This window comes from Schistocerca serialis, chromosome 3, assembly GCF_023864345.2.
Source record: "Schistocerca serialis cubense isolate TAMUIC-IGC-003099 chromosome 3, iqSchSeri2.2, whole genome shotgun sequence".
Taxonomy (NCBI): Eukaryota; Metazoa; Arthropoda; class Insecta; order Orthoptera; family Acrididae; genus Schistocerca; species Schistocerca serialis.
Genome location: NC_064640.1, coordinates 999,117,479 through 999,138,664, shown reverse-complemented (window position 1 = coordinate 999,138,664; position 21,186 = coordinate 999,117,479). Strand labels below are relative to the sequence as shown.

At 40.1% G+C, this 21,186-nt stretch overlaps 1 protein-coding gene across 1 annotated transcript in view; it reads right to left on the bottom strand.

Moving 5' to 3' along the window:
- Positions 1 to 6,559: 6,559 nt before the first annotated feature.
- The window catches only part of LOC126471448 (zinc finger CCHC domain-containing protein 10-like), a 30,296-nt gene continuing 15,669 nt past the window's right edge, over positions 6,560 to 21,186 (bottom strand). The window contains exon 3 of the mRNA XM_050099634.1: positions 6,560 to 8,917. Coding sequence (XP_049955591.1) covers positions 8,344 to 8,917 — 574 coding nt within the window. The 3' untranslated portion in view covers positions 6,560 to 8,343. The remainder of the gene's footprint in view (positions 8,918 to 21,186) is intronic.

The following is a 21,186-nucleotide window of genomic DNA, read 5'->3' as shown; positions in this document are numbered from 1 at the left end:
TTGATAAAGAGGAATTACTTTGATTTCATTTATATGTGGAAGCTGAAAATGATGATGGTTTTCCTGGTACTAGCACTAAAATTACGTCCTGTTTTAAGTAAAGTTGTTTCTTTTGTGCAACATGGCTGGCCCCAGACAAACCTCCGGGTCATGCTCCTGATCCTTTGAGAAATTATTTTGCATTACAGAATCATCTTTCTGTTTGGGATGGAGCACTGCAGTTAGCTACAGAGGACATTGCTCTCAGGTTGTAGTCCCGTCCCCCCTTCACTGTCAGGTTATGCATTTATTACATACAGACCACCAGGATGCATCAGATCCAAAAGTGTTAGCATGCAGACATGGTTTTTAGCCAGGCATTGATGGGGAAATAGTGTGAGTTGTTGCAGTCAGCCCACAATGTGCTATCCACCACATGGCACCCCATGCTTCTTTGTTGCCATGGCTAGAGCCACAGCAGCCTTGGGAATGACACCATGTACTTTTTGCGGTACCTTTAATTACTACTGGCTTGTTGTAATTGATGTTTATTCTGAAGTTTCCATATGTGATGCGTTGTCTGTCTGCTCCTGCGATGACAATTTCAACTTTGTCAAAAATTTTTGAAATGCAAACTCTTCCATATACATTAGTTACAGACAATGGCCCCCAGTTCATATCTCAGGAATTTGAAGATGCTGGTAAAAAAAAAAATAAAAATTTAAAAAAGTGTTCACCATGTCCCCCTTTCCACCCTCAATCGAATGGGGAAGCAGAATGACTAGTAGGAATATTTGAGACTCAGATGAAAAAATATGTTTCGGATGTGTCACTGGAAGTAGGTCTTGACTGGTCCCTCAGTTGTTATAGGTTCGCCCCAGTTGGCAATATGAGTCCAGCAGAGTTGTTGCATGGTTGTCAGCCCCGACTCTACTTCAGCTGATGCCAGCAACAGCACTGCAACACTTCCAGCCTGGCACAGCTGGTTGGGCTCGCAGGTTTCGCTGCCAGCCAAAATGGGTGCAGGCGGCAGGTTTCGCTGCCAGCCAAAATGGGTGCAGGCGGTAATCGACAGTACCCACGGCTGACGTGTGTCGTCTGCATGGCTGAGAGGAAGGCTTCGTGACACGTCGACCAGCTACAACTTCACGTGGGCAGCTGAGCACCTGAAGCGCCTCCGCCATCCATGCATCCTCCGTCTGCCTGGCTCTCTCTTACATTTTAGCTGATGTCCTCACCTTCTCTGCTGCCCTCACTTTCTCCACTGCCACTGCTGACATTTTCACAGCTGTCTCCTCCCTGTGGGAGCCCCCTTCAGCTGTCACGAGCCACGGCGGGCCCCTGGCTTCCGTGCTGCTGAATCTGACACCTCCAACATTGCCATCTCCATTGCAGCTAGCATGACCTGTTCGGCCATCACCTCCTTCCCTGGATTTGGACGTGGAAATAAAAGCTGCACCAGTGTTGCCTGTCCTACCATATGGCCTCTCACAGTGGAGCAGACGCCACATCTGTCTGCGCTCGCATCATTCCGACCTTACACACTGACAGTAGTGCGTTGCACAACTCTACAGCCTACATTGACCACAGAAGAAATGGAGTGAGCACAGTGCTTTCTTCGCTAAGGAGGATAAGTGCTGTTAAGTACCAATTTTGTGTGTGCCACTTAGAATTTCGCGTGTGAAGCTTGTGTTTGATTCGGCCACTAGGCCTGCTTATATGATAGCAGTCGTGCGCACAGCCTGCACCCTGTTGCAACTGCGGTCTATATAGGATGGAGTTCTATGTTCAACCAAACACTTGTGTGTTCCTAACTGTATTGTACTTTGTCTTCCATGTGTGTGTGTGTCCTGTTCGCGCAATAAATTACAGTGTTCTTGGGTTAGAACATATGTATGTGTGTACTTTCACTTTCTGTGAGTAAAAGAGCGGAAACTGTTCATTTTATTGTATTGCTCAAATGCAGCATCCTGAAAAGTGCATGACACAGTAAATGTTTTTAAGCAAAAATACATAAAATGAACTATTTAATACCTTAAAGCATAAGTATTTCAGTTCTTTTTCTAAATATGCATGTACCACCAACATGCACAGCAGTATACTACACATACATCAACTGCCACATGTTAACAGAAAGGTGAAAGGTTGATAGTTGTGCTACAACATGTATTAATTGTATACTGTTTCCTAGACTTGTTGTTTAGAATAAATCCTGGCAGCAATTATTTTCCAAACCACAGAATAAACACAAAATGGAAAAAAGGAACTATTTGCAAAAGATTGCACTTTTATTGAGAAAGTTTCCACATACATTGTGAAACACCTTGTATACATGAAGCATAAATAAACTAAAAAAAAAAAAAAAAAAATACTGTTAGGAATAATGACAATGTATCAAGCTGGTAGACAGTTTGCCTTTGGAGGTCGTACAAGATACAGTGCTAAACCCAAATGACAAAAAGAAATTCGTCAAGCATTAAAAGTGTAACACCTACTTTGGACTCAAACGTGATTGTCTCAATGTTCGATAGACAGATGAAGGCAAAGAATAATGGATGAATAGAAAAAAATTGAGTGACAGAAACTGTGTGATTCAAGAGTAAAATAATAAACAAATACAGAGGACATTTGAAGGTATAATATTAAACAATTTACGAAAAAGCAACGACGCAGATCTTAGGTTTGACAGCTCATATCAAGTCTAAATGACGAAGGAGTGTTCCCCGTACACCCAGTGACAAGGTATGTTATTTCCGGGTGCTGGCATTAAAACTGAATATTAATGTATTATCAAAAAGCTTGGCAGGTACTAATACAAGAATTGCTCATCGTAATAGTATTGTACCATACTGATTCTGCACTCCGCTTATAATGCAAAGGGAAGAATCAAATATACTGAAGGATGCAATAAGGATGAGCCAAGACATAAATAAAGAGATGGAAGAGTTGCACATCGTGATAACCTGCTGCTCTGTGGGGCTGTTTTCCCATCTGGTCTGGTCCTTGTGAACCAGGGACAGGACGTGTCCCACTGCAAGGTGGGGCCTGGATGCTGCGTCAAGGCCTCATGCACCTATTCAGAGCTGTACACTATGTTCGAGCTGCTGCAGATCACATGCTGCTCTTGCCCAAGAAACCCAGACGGTGAAACCCTGTTCACTTGCAGCTCAAAGTCAGTTCATGAAGCTGGCTGTTCATCATTGTCAGAGTGAAATCAAGGATTACAGAAAGTTGTCAGAGAGGTGTTGAGCCAACTTCCATTATGTTATGACAGAGCCGAATAACCCACTGACAAGAAAAGAGATGGCAGCAAAAATCCTGATGTCAGGTAGTTTTTAGTTGTTAGCTACAGGCCCTCGAATGGAAACAATGAGATGTATTAGCTCATCTGCAATTCTTTCAAAAGTAATTGCTTTGTTTGATCACACAAAGGCCTTAATGAGGAACTGAAGCATTTTGTATTTCAAAAGTCACAACAGCAATGATCTAACAGGAATCTCTTCAGGATTTCTCTTCAGTATCAAGCACTGATATATTTCCTATTCAACTATCAATAGCAAAAAGCACATCATCGATCAGGGTATCAAGTCTACACTCCATGTAATCTTCACTGGAAACACTCAATAAAAGGCGAAATTCACATATAATAGAAAAGTTTGAATGTATCCACACAGAGCTTGGTCACAGTCTATCACCTGCCACTGGTAACAGCACTAACATAATGGAAAGAACAAGAAAGCTTCATACAGTTACCAATGCCGCACAAAATTCAACACCAAGAAAATTTTCCAAGTAGAGTGACACATCAGTCTCGAGGATACTGCCAAGACCACCCACAGTACACTGGGACTGAACAGTGAAGATAAAGGCTCAGAATTTAAAAAGTTCTGTTCTGTACGTAATTGACAAACCTGCTTTCAGATCTGGATTTGACTGTGGTTATGATGTGGCACTATAAAGGCTAACAATATTCCCAAAAACAAAATCATCTTCATGTAAAGTAAGAATCATAGGACATTTGAGGTCTTGGTACAACAGGAAGCTGTGTATGTGAATATTAGCCTAGTGTGATGGAAAAGTACATTCTGCACTCAAAAGGTATGATACATCATCTTATGGGATATGGGCCATTTTCATATGCAAGGGTTGGTCCCTCAAGTTATGGAAGATTCCCAGGACTTCATTTTCCAACAGGATGGAGCTCTACCCCATTGGCACCATGATGTCCGAGGCTTTTTGCATAGCTCCCTTCCTCAGTGCTGGGTCTGTTGCAGGGGGCTTTAAGACATGGATCTGCACTTCTGGTCACCGAGATCTCCTGATCTCACACCCTGCAACTATTTCTTATGGGGTTATGTGAAGGAAGCTGTTTATCTCTACCAACTACTCTGAATGATGTGTGGAACTGGATCACTACTGCCGTGCACTCAGTAATAGCAGGTATGTTTTCGCGTGTGTGGGACAAGTTTGGGCACCATGTCAATGTTTGCCATGCAGCCAACGGTGGCCAAATTGAACATTTATAACATTTCTAATTATTAAAAACTAATTAATTAAAATTACTAAATTGATATCAAACATTATGAAACTTTTAAACTTCCTCTTTTCACTGGTATAAAGCTTGTTCATTTTGGATTTGTACTTGAATACATACAAAGTTTGAAAATGGGTCCATCATTTAGAATAACCCTGTATTTCAGCGACCTTTTAATCATTAGCCAAGGTTGGGTGCATCTAGAGAGATGACAATATGAGACTTGGCCACTTGATCTTCATCGACACAGGTACTCCGGTCTGCCATCACACAGTGTCTTCTTGAAGTGTTTGTATATGACAACCAAAAACACAAAGAACAGAAAGTATTGATAAAATTTTAGTGTTACATTAAGAAAGGAAAAGTACCAATACAGTTTCAGCAGTCCAGCTGAAAAGCAATACACCCTACAAGTAGGAAAACACCAACGTTCTGCAGTTCACATCCAAGTGATGAGCAAAAAAAGACAAGAGATGTAATGAATTGTCAATTTTTACAACAGTGATGCACCACCCAAATTCAAATTCAGTGAGAGATTTATGAGAAATATTGGCAGATTATGTAAGTTACACCATACTAAATGACATGGCTCACTTAGAATGTACTTGGTAGAGATAAAATGAGTTATTCCATTCAACTATATAATTATCACAGCAAATTACCACAGTGAAAATATTTTGTACTGAAGAGAATTCCTAAGCAGATAAAGGCTGTGACTGCACCATGTAATTAACAAGAAAACTTTACATAGCCACTACATATGCAGTTAATGATAATTATTGATGATTACACACTTGTTACCAGTGAAGAGAAACTTACTTGTCGCAAAGAAATTTTCTCTTGCCCATACACTATGTGCCTATAATTTTGATCTTCGAAGTTTCATTGTTAAGATTATAAATACAGTGCAAAGTGGTGTGTTTATTACTGCAATTACACGATAACATGCTGACCAAGCCAAACACGTTAATGTGCAAAAACACTGAAATCAGAGGCGGGTGGGGCATGGATGGCCCCTTCGTAACACTTGACTGCTTTCATCAGCTGAAGAGCTCTTGCATCTAAGATACACGTAAGTGATTCAAAATAAACAATAGTGATTTTTCTCTGTATTAAAGTAAGATTATGTAACTGGTAACACAGAAATGGTTTTCAGTTTGTTACACATATCTGCAGCACAAAAAGCTTCATAATTTTTTTACAACTAGTGTAAATACGGTTTTCTACAGGTCTGTGTACAATTACTAGATCTTATAGTGTAGGGACTTGTGAAATGTATCTACGATTACGTGCTCACATGTGGATGAACTTTGAAGAACATAGAATATAGCTCCCCTACACTTATGCATCCATCATATTTTATTCATTATGTAGGCAGCAGTTTTTAATTTGGTTTCATGACATGGAAGTATTTCAGTGGTTAATAGTCCACACAAATAACAGTTATTTCAATACCAAGTTTACAAGTGAGATGCAGCAGAAAGGAAGCTCTTTTAAGATGTGTTAGTGGAATGTAAATCAGATGGAAACCTGGAAAGCTTTTTACATCATAAGGTAACCTAAAAAAAACTGTATTAATTGATTCCAGAAGTGTGTGGTACTAAATACAATAATACAATGCTCAAAAGTGTCATTAAACAAAGACATTTTGTCTCTAGTGGAAAAACAGCTGATGACTGCATTCAAACATGTAACATAAATGAGCACTCCCCAAAACTAAAGACGTAGGGCCATTCTCCTAACTCTGAATGATTCAACATAGAGCATTCCTTCCATTCCCTGGAGCAAAATGAATACAATACATCATATCCTAAGTAAAATTTTTTTAAAAAAAGAAAGCTTTATTATATAGTAAAAGTGTCACAGGTGGTACACTATTTTTATTTACACTTGCATCAGCTGAGGCTGATATGGAAGGCCGTTGACATAAGTTGAAAGTGCTCATACATACTCAAACAGTGGGCCTCACAACTATATCATTTGCATTACTGACTTGGTATAATAAATCTCACACTCAGGTGCAAAAACGTGGAATTTAAAGTCATATCGCTTCACAACATATCATTCCATTTATTCTTTTATCTTAGTGGACAGAACGATGTGGTGATACAGTGCTCCAGACAGAATAAGGAGCTCTTTAAGATTTCAGTACAGCAATTTTCACTCAGGTTTCCTGATATACCTAAATTACGGTTTGTAACCTCTGAGATGATTCCTTCATCCACCTTTACAAAAAGTGTTCAAGTGGCCCAATTCTTGAACACTGTTACTCCTCACATAGTTAAACAATTAAAAAAAAGTGTAACCTCTTCTTTGTACAATTAACAGAAAAGTTTACACTCTGGTGAGACTGAAAATTTTTGTATTTCAAAAGTCACAACAGCTATGATCTAACAGGAAGGAAAGAAACCGAACAGCTATGGTACATAAGTAAAAGAGCAGCTCCATTTGTATTAATAAAAAGCCTAATGAAAAAAAAAATTGACATATCTTCATGGAAAGTAAATCATAAAGCTACACCTCAAATAAAGTAATTTTGTAACTGACAGCTTGCAATAGAGAACGCAGCATTGCCACCGTGCAGCCAGCCATGCTTGACAAGGCTATGCATGTACTTATAAAAACAGGCAATGCATCAAGCATGTGGCACTTGAGAAAGTGCCGGCAGGTAGCCCTGTCTCTTGACTCACTGAATGTTTCCATCCTTTCTGATACCCTTTATCCAATCAATAATGGACTGGGACTGCTACGGTACTTCAATTTTCTCACAGAGACCAACCATACCTGTATACAGGCTATTATTGTGATGGGGTCACCACTCCCAAAGGTATTTGAAAGCTAATGCCAGCTTCCCCACACAGGCCCTTCCCCCTCAGAGGAATCCATGTATCCCATCTGTCTGTATCTAGTGTAATCACATGATGAAATGTGACGCCATTTTTCAAAGTATTTGTTCATCATGTATCTGAGGTGGGATGTAGTCCATTATTTACCTAGGAGGATATGGCAAACACCTAAAAACCACATCCAGGCTAGTCAGCGTACCAGCTCCCATCATCAGTCTGTGAAGCAGATTCGATTCAATCCGTGAAGCGGACTCGATTCAGGGTTTGCACACATCCACTGTTCCGGAAATGGTCACTAGCGTGGCAGGTTCACTAACTGAATCATCAAACATAAAGCTATTTTAATCAAATTAAAAAATCAATTTTGCTGTCCAAATTCTGAAAAAATAGCAATAACTGCACAGACAGTTTAGTCAAATTATGAGTAATACAGAATAAAAATACATAAGTTATAACATCCCACATAACACAAAGATATCTGGATCTCAAAGAGAGACAGGCAAATAACTTGGTCCTAAATGACCAAAATATTTCAGCTTCATTGACCCATGTGGATGTAGCTCAAGCTATGAGCAAGTTACAGCAGTTTCTAAACAAACTTCAAAACAAGAATCTCTTAAAAGACATTAGATTCCATATACAAACTGATTATATGTATTGAATGAACTAATTCAAATGAAGCCCAATGTGGTACACAACTACAGAAACTAGAGTTGTACATTTAACCGCAAAACAAAATTATTTATGAAATGTACAGAATCTCATGTCAGATTCTGAGATCATACACTGAAAAAGCAACTTCTCACCAGGTTAAATATTTGTTGAGCAGTTGAATACTAAAGCAAATATGGGACTCAGTAAAAATCTCGAAATTTGGACGGTGTGTAAAAGTAATTTACTCTAATGCCGCTTTATCGGCATTTCCATATATAATAATTATTTTTTTCATTTTTTAAAGAAAATCACATAAGTTCTTGGCAATATTCACGAATCACTCCTCGATCTGTGTGCTCCTGATTTTTTACTGGACACTGCAGATAAAACATTCTTCGATTTAGGTTCTGATGAAATGTTCTTGGATTTAGATTCTGGTGAATCATTCTTGGATTTAGATCCTGATTTTTTTGATTTGGAATGATGTTTCTTGGATTTCTGACATTCATTATCTGTGCCATTTGCTGGCTGCTGTGAGGAAACTGCACCAGTGTCAGTATCACTATTGCTGCCACTGCTACTGGAGGTGCTACTGCTGCTACTACTACTACTACTACTACTGCCACTGCCACTGTCGCTCTCCTCTGAGTCACTACTGTCACTGTCGCTACTGCTATCCCCACTGCTCTTCTCACTGTCACTACTTGAGCTACTGTTACTACTGCTGCTGCTTGTGCTGCTGCTGCTGCTCCTCTCAGTGCTGCTACTACTGCTGCTGCTGCTACTATTGGAATCGTTTTCCTCCGACGAACTTTCTGACGATTTTTCGGTATCTTGTTTAGCAGGTTTGTCCTTTTTCTTTTTTCTTTTCTGAACTTTTTCTTCTTTCTTCTGAGTATTTTCTCTGTAAAAATTAGAAAACAACAATGTTAAATAAAATTCAACAAAATTCAGACACTTCAAAGACACACAATGCAAACATCTATTCTGGCGCAAGGTTCACTCTACTAAAGAATATGTTACTATAAAACCAAACTTAGTGCAGTTAACTAAAATGCCTACTATTACTTCCAGAATGCAGAAACTACACAAAGCAATATGAATATCGATCCTAAACAACATGAAACATTCTAGGGATTCATGCAATTAAGTCCTGAATAGTGGTCAATGGTGTTTTATATTATTTCTTCAAAAATAAACTGTTTCATACTGGAAAAGGCCCTTAACTGTTTTCCCAATACAGACCATAATTATGTGAAAATGCATTTAGTGATTGTGAAGGTCATGCCACACTCTTGCTAATGAAACCAATCTCAGGACATTTATAATTATGTCGGTGAGTGTACCTTAGATGATGTAACACCTTTCTGGGGGGAATGCCTGTGCCACTGAGTGTGATATTATTACTTAATATGGTTAAATTACTTATTATTACTTAATATGGTTTAATATATTTTGCAAGTTAATTTTCCTCCCATTTTAACCACAAAACCTATTGAAAACCCTAAAGTCAGGCACAGATACAAGGGAGCAACATGACACCCCCCCCCCCCCCCCCACCACCACCTCCACAGAACATTTTAGTAAAATCATTTATATTTTTACACTTGTTGGTTTACAAGTTTCTTTGACGACTTGTAGAGAATAAATAGTATGAAAACTAACTGTCTAGAATATGGCAAGAAATTTTAGGAATCACACACTGTATTTACCACAAGATTCTTGTCACTGGTTTGTGAGAGGATTAGTCCACTTGCACAACTTGTGGCCCGCCCACCTGCAGGGAACATGTCAGCTGCGGAAAGACACCCATTCCGAGGCTGACCACTACTGCTCTCAGTACTCTCAACAAAAACTATGACACTTTTTGTGGGTGCACAAGTAGGAAAAACAGAAGTGGAAAGCCCTTAACCCAAGAATGAGAGAACAAGTAGACTGACTTTCCACATGTAGGCAGAAACAACTGAAAGAAACTGTATTTCCCCCTTTATGTGCCTGCATTGCCATATCCTGCACACCTATCTTCACAATCTTAGAGCTAAGTGAAACACTAACAGTGGTAAGCACAAATTTTGATTTTATATCGTGTAAATTATCATGATGATAAAGCTGGGAAGAGTTTGTTGCTATTACAGTTCTTAAGTAAACTGAATAATACAGGCTTCGCTCCAATTTTCAAATGAATGCTTTTCTAATTACGTATTTCTCTCCAAATTTTAATTTCTTGGATGTTATGCTATAGCTGTGTACTAAGCACCAATGTCTTTATTAATGTAGTCAAAAATTTTATATATTTCATTGTTCTAATTATAAAAATCCTGGCGTCTGTGGCATATTAAAAGTGGAAGTGATGGTAAGTTATATTTGGTATGTGTGTGTGTGTGTCAGGTCGCAATGTATGCTTCCTCTGGTGTTCTTCGTAAGTAAACGCTGTCCTTTGGTTGGAGGTAGTGTACAGGTAGATTCCTCACACCACAATAAATGTTGCCCACACTCAATAGTGCACGTTTTGTGCTCCTAGTCAGCATTTGCTTGGTTTGCAAGAGGCTAGGAATTCTAATTCAAACATAAAGGTTATGCTTGCAAACTGCAAGTCATTGTTTTTGTTGATCCTGTTCTCTACATATTTCTTATGCTTGCTCGTCACTTTCATGACGGTAGTCTCTGTATTAGACTACCAAGCTTTTTTCTTCATCTACATGTATACTAAACAAGACACCAATACAGCTGACTAACAGCAAGTTCTTTTCCAGTATTATGTTCAGTAGAAGTTTCTTCATTGACACTTCCAGAGCAGTTTCAGCACAAGGGGGGAAAAGACCTCACTAGTAATTTACAAATTAGTCAGAAACAGGCTTAAGAAATGGGGTATTTGTATGAGACTGCCCACATTTTTTGGGCAAAGACTATATGAACAAACTCTTTTTCAACTCTTCAGTTTGTTCATTGATACTAAGTCCAAATTATATACACTCTCAATCCTCACAAAAAATACTCAACCTTTTAATATCTTGGTGGTTTATTTGGGTATAAACATGCAACCAGTTACTTTTTTGAATTTTTAATATAATTTATTTTCTGTGCCATTAACTAGTTTTTGAGCCCACAGAGGCACACCATCAGATGGAGTTGTTACAGGAACATTAACACTTCCCTCTGATGATGAGCCTGCTGTGGCTCGAACACTAGCTAGGCTTGCCAAAAACCAAACTGATTGCATATTTATGGACAAATAAATCAGCAATTTAAATCACAGTTGCACAGTTCCTCATCCGTAATAGATTTAATGAAATTACTTTACATATCTTTTTGATTAAAGTTTAAAGCTGCAAAGAAATGTGAGCTGCAACCTAAAACTCCAATAAGCAAAAGTACCATCACAGATGAAGTACCTACATCTCCATGATACACACCAGAAGACAGATTATTATTAATTAAAAATTGAAAATCTTCCATTAAACAGTTGTTTAATGACAACTACAAATTTGGGGTGAGATAAATATAAATTCATGCAAAGATTATTGTAAACTAACCTAACCTAACCTGATAACACGGATTACTTTTGCTTTTATTTTATTAAATTCGATGTGGAACGGTAAAGTTCAGCATATTTACAAGTTGTATTGCATCCTGAACACCTCAAACCCTTCAGAATTAAAAAGAATCTTCATTCAGGAATATTTCTACCTCTACATTACTTTGCAATTCACATTTAACAACAGCAAGACACTACTTTCAAACTAAACCTCCACAATTTCATTCTCGAATACTGAGCGGCTAAAATGAACACCTAAATCTTACTGTATAAACTCTGTTTCTATTTTCTCACGTGGTCATTCCTCCCTATGTAAGTGGGAGATGACAAAATATTTTGGTGTGCAAGATCAATTTGCGTTTTCTCATGATAGCTGTTCCACCCTGTATAAATGATAGGCAACAAAGTATTTTGGTATTTGGAGGAGAAAGCTGTTGATTGAAACTTCATGAATAGAAATGAAAAAAAAAAAAAAACCTTTGTTTTAATGATTGTCATCTCAGTTCTTATCACACCTGTAACATCCTCTCCCCTATTTTGTGATAAAACAAAATGCGCTGCCCTTCTTTGAACTTTCTCAATGTGTTATATCAGTCGTGTCTGGTAATGATGCCTTATTGCACAGCAGTATTCTACAAGCATGGTGCATGTAGTTTCTTCAGTAGATCTGTGGCCATTGTTCTGTCCATAAAATTCAGTCTTTGGTCCACCTTCTCTACAAAATTATATACATAACCATTCTAATCTAAGTTAATCCTAGTTGTGGTTCCCAAATATTTAGCTGAATCAACAACCTCTAAAATTGCCAATTATTATGTAATATAAATTTAACAGAATTATTGTTCAGGGCCAATGATCAACTTTCATGCAATTATCTGTAACATTTTGTTATTTGTTGTGTCTGATGTTTAATTTACTTCGCAAGATGGTAAACAATGGCATCATCTGCAAACACTCTGATCTAACAGGGCTGCTTAGATTCTCCCTTAAATCATCAACAATAGCACAGAGCCTATCACACTTCCTCGGAGAATGTCAGGAGTAACTTCATTTTAACTAGGTGACGTCCTGTCAACTACTATACAGGGTGATTCTTATTAATGTTTAAAAATTTCCGAAGAGAAGTAGGTCATGCGGAGATAATTTAATATAAGACGTGGGACTGAAAATGTCGGGGAATACCCCAAAAGCGAATGAAAAATATTGAACTTGTGACATCTTCCGATCAAGTACATTGGCGCACGTTTGAGTATCTCAATCTGTTGCACCTGATCATCCCAACCTAAGCATTCACGTCAGTGTGGCTCTGGGCCTGTGTGACCGAATCTAGCGTGTATGGCCCAGGGTTCGAGACTTGCATCTGGCGGGCAGGACTTTTTCACTGCATTAAACAGTTATTTTCACACATTGTGGTAAGATTTATATTTTATTTAGCAGTCTCACCGTCTCCGCTAGTTTATTGCAAAGTACGGTGAAAGAAAAACCTATCATATTGCACCACAAGTAAATGAATATAAGCTTCTGAATTTCGTCATTACCAGCAAATGACCTATGTTTTCTTTACTAAATAATATCTGTAAACAAAAAAAGAAGGGACAAAAGGAAAGAAACACTAAAGAAGAACAGCTTTTGATTGTTTACAATGAGGACAGTAATTATGAAACTTCTACATTTCCAACAGATCACATGTACAAAAGGTGTTCAAAATTTGCAACATTGTGTTGCAATGTGTAGTACTGCCCCCTACTGGCAAGTGTAGAATCGACAAGCCCAACCACTGCAAGTGCGGCAAGATACATCATCTGGTGATATCACATGCTCACCCCTTGTCATCCACTTTTCGGGTACTTCCATGCATTTGTGGCCTCATGCGTCTCCTATCAAATTACTTGTTGCAGCGGTGTCTAAGCCACTTCAGATGTTTTTAAATGTTAATAAGAATCACCCTGTATACTGTGATAGTCATTCTGATGAATCTACACATATAGTTAAGCTGCCTGCGAGAAACTGTGTCAAATTACTTCTGAATAAACAACGGTGTTATCTATGAACAACCAGAATGGGCTTAAGTCCAGATCAGGGTCAGTGTCAACCATGACTGTTTCTCTACTGCTCATATGTTGGCAATGTGTCAGTTTTGCGTAGAGAGATGGATGATCCTTTCATGCAACCAATGACAGGTGAGAAAAAAGGCAATGAATTTCTTCCCCATAATTGAAATCATGCTTTTCTTCACTGCTGTTACAAATATTTTACTGTCCCCCCCCCCCCCCCCTCCGAATGTCACAAATTACGAGGTGCAACACCAACATGAGAATGTGACAATATTCCTTTGTCTCTTGCTTTGAAAGATGTCCATCTGCTACTCTCCCATCGGCTGCTTAGAACCAGCAGTTAATACATCCCTTCTCAGTGCCATCGTGGTTAAAGTGAGTACTGACAACATTGCTGCATGAAAAATGTAAGTATGCCACTGGTCCTGCTCTAGACTTTTACTGCCACATACAGCTAAAAACATTATATGCCAGGACACTTCTACATGTCCTACCACAATGCTTCAACATAACCTCTTGAAATAAAAGCAAATCCACAATTTGCGTGTCTTCAAAATGACTTACGCATGCACGCCAATAATAGGCCAACAACTGATTTTGAACATAACAAGCAATTACTCCCACAATGATGATTAAGTTTCGAAGACCATTGAGAGAAACTCTTTACCCATATAGGTCACTGAGAAAATTATGTGACTACAAATTGCAATTCGAGGAAATGAGTCAGAATGAACTATAGGTAACAATTTTAGGATCTCTGGTAAGGGAAATTCTTCTGATTTACATTATAATGGGCCTCTGCCAAAATGAGAAAATCTGCATTTAAGGATTGGAACATCTCCAGAATCACCTACAAGAGACAACTGTGGAGGAAAGATCTTCAAAAGAGAAGCGAGTATGGGTACCACAACTGTTTAGATCAATGAAATTTATGCAATCCCAACACGCTGGAAAGGCGTTTCAGTTGGTGGATTTGGTACGAGTCGGCCAGGTGGTTTCTGAGGAACTGCCTTTCTCCTCTGGTACTCTAGACAGTGCGACACATAGTGACGTACACTCCTAAATAAATCTGGCAACAAAAATCTCTTGTGGATTCTACTGTATGTCTTAATAAATCCTAAGTGTCTGGCCTCAGGTGTGTCATGGAATTTCTGTAGAACATCTAAGTGCATGTGTTTAGGAATCACTGGTAGCCACCTCTTTCCAAACGGATCGAAGTTTTTCTTGTAAAGTAATCCATTAACTACCTTAAATTGTACTATCACATCCTCTGACAGATTTAAGGCAAGCATAATTTGAGATCTCGGCATCCTCCACCTGCTCAGCAGAAAGAGCCTGGCGTGCAGCGAGGCAGTCACTATCTTCATCAAAGTCTTGATGGTTTTGCACAGGGTTTCTTGAGAGACAGTCAGCAGCTTGGTGTTTTCTTCCACTTTTGTACACCATGGTAATGTCCTCTTGAAGACGTAGTGCCCACCTGGCAAGTCATCCTGTTGGATACTTAAGACCTGTCAACCAACAAAGTGAATGATGGTCTGTAAAAACTGTGAATGGCCTTCCATTGAGATACTGTTGAAATTTGCACATGGCCCAGATCAAGACGTGCTCTATCTGTAGTTGAGTAGTTTCTCTCGGCTTTTGTAAGTGTCCTAGAAGCATAGGCTATAACCTTCTCTTTTCCATCTGAAATTTGCACCAGAACAGCACCGATCCCATGCCCACTGGCATCTGTGTGTAGTTCTGTAGGTGTTCTCTCATCATACAGACCAAGTACAGGGTCAGTTGTCACAGCTTTTCACAGCACATCAAAAGAATCTTGTTGAGCACCACCTCAGAGAAATTTAGCATCAGCTTTTAACAACTCTTGGAATGGCCTGGCTTTCATACAAAAGTCTTTGATAAAACGATGGTAATAAGAATATAATCCAAGGAAGCTTCTCACATCTCTAATACTTTTAGGAATAGGAAATTCCGTTATAGAGCTCACCTTTTCTGGGCGTGGGCGCACAACTTCGTTTGACACAAAGTGTCCAAGTATTTTGATTTCTTTTGCTCCAAAGAGACACTTTCTTGCATGAAGTTTCAGTCCACCTTGTTGGAGACACTTAAGAACGGCTCCCAGTCTTTTCAAGTGTTCATCAAACGTCTCTGAGAACAATATAATGTCATCTACATAACAAAGACACATCGTCCACTTCAGGTGATTTAGAAGATTATCCATCATCCGTTCAAAAGTTGCTGGTGCATTACACACACCAAATGGCATTACCTTAAACTCATACAGGCCCTCAGAGATGATGAATGCAGTTTTCTCACGATCAGCCTCATCTACTTCGATTTTCCAGTATCCCGGGTACAAGTCAATGGTTGAGAAAAACTTAGCCTCCTTCAGACAATCTAGCATTATCGTCAATTCTTGGAAGTGGGTAAATGTCCTTTTTACTTATCTTATTAAGCTTCTTGTAATCAACACAAAAGTGCCAACTGCCATCCTTCTTCTTGACAAGAACCCCTGGTGACTACTATGGGCTCTGTGAAGGCTGAATGAAATCATTCTCCATCATTTTCTGTACCTCGCTGTGAATTATTCGACATTAAGTTGCTGACACATGGTATGCTCTCTGGCTTACTCGATGATAGTCTCCAGTGCTAATCCAGTGCTTCACCGTCGAATTGTCTAATTTGTTCTTCACCTGTGGATTGAAGCATTCAGAGAACTCTTGAAGAATGGCAAGTAGCTTCTTCTGTTATCCTTAGTGAGATCTGGTGATAGCCGAGCTAGAAGATCTTGTCTCATAGTGGTAACACCAATTTCGCCTACAGACTCGGCAGGGGAGGTTTCTATGATGCTAAGCTGTTTGGCAGTTAATGGTTCAGCGTTTGCTACGCACATACGACTTGGAAGGATCTGAAGTTCTCAGCAACAGTTAACTATCCACAATTCACAGAGTCTGTTCTTAAACAAAACAACAGAGGCTGGGATGACCAAGTTATTCTTCAATGGTATGCTTCTCTTACATTCCACTACAAGATCCATGGTTTGATGCATGGCATGAGACATGACAGTTACCTTTCTAGTGCTGACTGCAGGAATGATCACTTCATCCAGCACACAGTCTCCACACACTCGGATGCGCATCTTCCTGTCCACAGTATCTCATCTCGTCTAGCATAATCTTCGAGTGACTGCAATCTATAATTGCCTGAGGAGCTTTCAAAGACACCCATCCGAGAATGACGCCATGACTACACTCATGTAAGATGATGAATTCTAAGGGATGTGTATGGCCACTTACACCCACACGAATGACACATCTTCCTGTAGGTTTCACATATTTCCCATCAGCCACCTTCAGCAGAGATGTTTTGTTGTCGATGAATACAGTTTTCTGCAACTGGCGACCGTACTTCTCCAAAATGACTGAATATGACACTCCAGAGCCCACAAGAGCTTGGGCTGGTCAGCCATCCATGAGGATATCGACGTAGTTTACTATCATTTTTGTAGTGATTGATGGCGGAGGATTTTTCTCTTCGGCGGCCTCACCTCCAAGGGAGGTCGCACCCTTTAGTTTTCCAGGTTGTGGCAGCTAGGTGATCAGCTGGAGCTTCAAAACGGGGATGGAGACCTGGATCGGCGTGTTGGGGAGTGTCCTCTCCAGCATCTAGCTTGTGGCGATGGTGACCTATGTCATCCTGCACCCACATCTTCTTGTTCATCTTCGTCGTCCCGAAGTTGGCGTCAGCTGAGATCGGCTGTTTTCTGGCGCGGGCGTCATCAAATATCCGCCACATTTCTCGACAATAGCGCATCACATGTCTCGGTCATCTGCAGTGGAAACATACTGGTTGGTTATCCTGGGTCCTCCAGACATCAGTCTTCCTTGGTGCTCAAACAGGTTCCTCATGTGGCATTGTAGGAACGTAACTTCACCTGGGTCTCGACTTTTTCACCATTTTAAAGGGAAATGAAGGATGAGAGATTGGGTTCAATGTCTGTTCCACTTCCTCCCTTATGACGTCTTGAAGCGTCTCAGTTTTTTGCTCACCGTGCAATCCAAGTGCCTTCTGAACTTCCTCTCTCACTATCTGATGAAGAACACTTGTGAAATCAGTTCCTTCCTCCATCACAGACATCGATACGACGTTTGGAAGCCGTTCAAACTTCTTGTGTGTAATTCTTTTTTGATGCATTGTCTCGATATACTGGCACCATTATATGAAGTCGTCAGCCGTCAAAACCTCCTTCAGGAGTAGGGCTTGATATAGGTCCTCAGCAACACCCTTCATGAGATGTGCAACCTTATCTTCCTCATTCATTCTAGGATAAAATGTTTAACACAGCTCCAAAACATCTTGAATGTAGGATACTGTAGTTTCTCCAGGATGCTATGCCCTGTACTTTAATTTATTTTCAGCCTTGCACTTCCGTCGCTGTGTGTCACCGAAATACTTGCGCAGTTCCGCCTGGAATACTTCCCAGCTTGTGAACTTGTCCTCATTGTTCTCATACCATTGCTTGCCAGTGCCCTCCAAGTAGAAAAATACGCTAGCCAAACACACGGTGTCATCCCATTTGTTAAATTTGGGTATACGCTCATATACGTTCAGGCACTTGTTTGGATCTTGGCCACCGTCACCAGAGAACTCGGAAGGATGTCTCATGTGGTGGCACACAGTTGTTGTCATTGTAACATCCCCTTCTTCTTCTGTCTCCAACAGATTGTGATCTGCTGAATATGGCTCAAACTCGGGTTTCTCACCACGTGAACGGTGGCTCTATCGTGGCCTGATGGGAACCACTGTGTCTTCGATAATTAGCGCTATCACAAGTTCCAATACCCAGCATCTCCACCAGAATAATATCACATAGAAGAAGATGTAATTAGATGAATGACAAACACCTATTTCACTTAACGAAGATTTATTCAGCACTTGCACATACAAGAGCGCAGAGTGAACTGCCTCCGGCCACAACACATACGGTACATGTACAGTTACAGGACATTCCAGTACAATGATTCTTGACATCTGTGGATACTTCTAGAATGTACTCGAACCGAATATAAAAATTAAAACAAAAATGCAACAGTCTAGTATCATAACCACTACACCACGGTGACTGTGCTACTCAGCTTCTTCTGCGGCAATATAATTCATGAAGTACCAATATGAAATGTCTATTAGGCCTACTACAAGTAAAAAGTTTTTTATCAGGAGAAAGTTTCACACTTTATTCATATGCTCCAGTTTCTCAAGCATGAGATCAAAAAATAATAGTATAAAACTTTTATATACATCTGGAATCGTCATATTCTTCCACATAATTTGTGTGATGTCCCCATTTCTTCTCCTCCCTCATTCTAACAATCTTATCATTCTGTAACTATTCCTGCCATTGTCAAAACTTATTCTCAAGTTAACTACACTAACCCTGCAAAATTCAGTAGTTTAGTTATCCCGCATTTGTTCTCCGGTTAGGCGTTATTATGTGTTCGTAAAATGTGTTTTCTGAGCTATGCCAAGAATTGAACTTAAGTGGCTGCTAACCATGGACTGTACTACTGGCCCTCAGTGCTGTAGCGATGTGGCAAAAATTTTCTGTCAAAATTTCATTTTCATGGATACCTCAATGCACATGTTGGCACAGACAGGAAAGGATTCGAGGAGATAATGGGACCAGAGGGCTGGGGGAACCGAAATAGAGAAGGAAAATTGCTGCTGGAATTCTGCAAGAGGAATGGGCTGGCAATAGCAAATTCCTGGTACAAGAAGAGAAGTAGCCACAAAATAACTTGGTACAGTGGAGACTGGTCCCAAACTTCAGTAGTAGACTATGTACTAGTGGATAGGCAGATGAGCAGCCTCACAGATGTTAAGGTCATTCCATCTGAGGACTTAGACAGTGACCATCGGCTGTTGGTAGCCACCCTGAGAGAGAAAAAAGATAGGAGGGCAACAGACATACAGGAGAAAAGGTTGAAGACATGGATGCTGAAAGAGGATGAACGGAGGACCAAGTACCAGACACTGATCAGGAAGAAGCTGCCAAAGGAGGATCAGAGAACAGTGGAAGAAGAATGGGGAGATTTTAAGAGGGCTCTAGTTGAGGCAGCTGAGACTGTGTGCGGAAGAACTAGCACAAAGAGGAGAAGTAAGGAAACCCCATGGTGGAACAACATATGTAAAGAGGCAGTACTTCGAAAGAACAAAGCCTTCCGAGAATGGTTCCCGACCCGAACAGAGGAAGCTAGGGTAAAATATAAGGGAAGTAAGAAAGCGGCACAGACCATAGTAAGGGCGGAGAAGAAGAAGTGGATGGAAAAATGGACAAGAATGTTAGAAGAGGACAGTGAAGGGAACAAAAAAGAACTTTACACCATGGTAAGAAATAAGAGGAACGACAGAAGCGAGTGCCTGAGGATCATGGATAATAATGGAAGAGTTGTGGAGGAAATGCATGAGCTCAAAAAGATTTGGAAGGAGTACTTTGAAGATCTGTTGAATGCCGTCAAGCGGGTAACTAACAGCGATGGAGAGCTTAAGGCAGCAGACGATTATAATAGTGGGGAAATTGATGATCTAACTTGGAATGAAGTGGAAGAAGCCATAAAGAGGATGAAAGGGGGCAAGGCACCAGGTTGGGACGAAGTAACAGTGGATATGATACGAGCAGCAGGAGAAGTAGGAACCCAGTGGCTATACAGAGTGCTGAGGGTGGTGTGGAAGGAGAACAGAATTCCTGAGGATTGGAAGAAAGGAATTATAGTCCCGATCTTCAAGAAAGGGGATAAAAGGAGATGTGAGAACTACAGAGGAATCACCCTGCTATGCCACTGTGGAAAAATCTATGAAAAGATCCTGGAGAAGAGAATAAGAAGCAGTATTGAAAGTAGACTGCAAGAGGAGCAGTATGGTTTCAGACGGGGAAGATCAACAACGGACCTCATATTTGCGGTAAGGCAACTGCAGGAAAGGCACTATGAGTACGGGAAGGACTTAATCATGACCTTTTTAGGTATTGAGAAGGCGTATGACAGTATCTATAGGGACAAGCTCTGGGATGTGCTGAACGCAAAAGGGATAGATGAAGAGATAACACGAAAAGTCAGAAAAATGTATGAGGGAAGTGAGAGTTGTGTGAAAGTGGGGAGGGAACGTACTGCATGGTTCAAGCTGGAAAATGGGCTGCGACAGGGAAGTGCACTTTCGCCTTTATTGTTTATTATTGTTATGGATGAAATCCTACAGCAAGTATCAGATGCAATTGGAGATCATAAAATGAAAGCAGTGCTTTTTGCCGATGACTTGATGTTATGGGGAAATTGCGAGAAGGAGGTGCAAGAGCAGTTAGATGTATGGGAGGCAACGGCAGCACAATATGGAATGCATTTCTCTGCAAAGAAAAGTGGAATAATTGTCACAACAAGGAAGAAGAATAGGCCAAATGTGGATATAACTTGTGGAGGGGAAAAACTACAAGTGGTAGAGAACTTCAAGTACCTGGGAAGCATGATTGAAAGTAAGGGGGGAAACGCAATGGAAATAAATGAAAGGTGCAGAAAAGCAGGGCAGTTCTTCAAA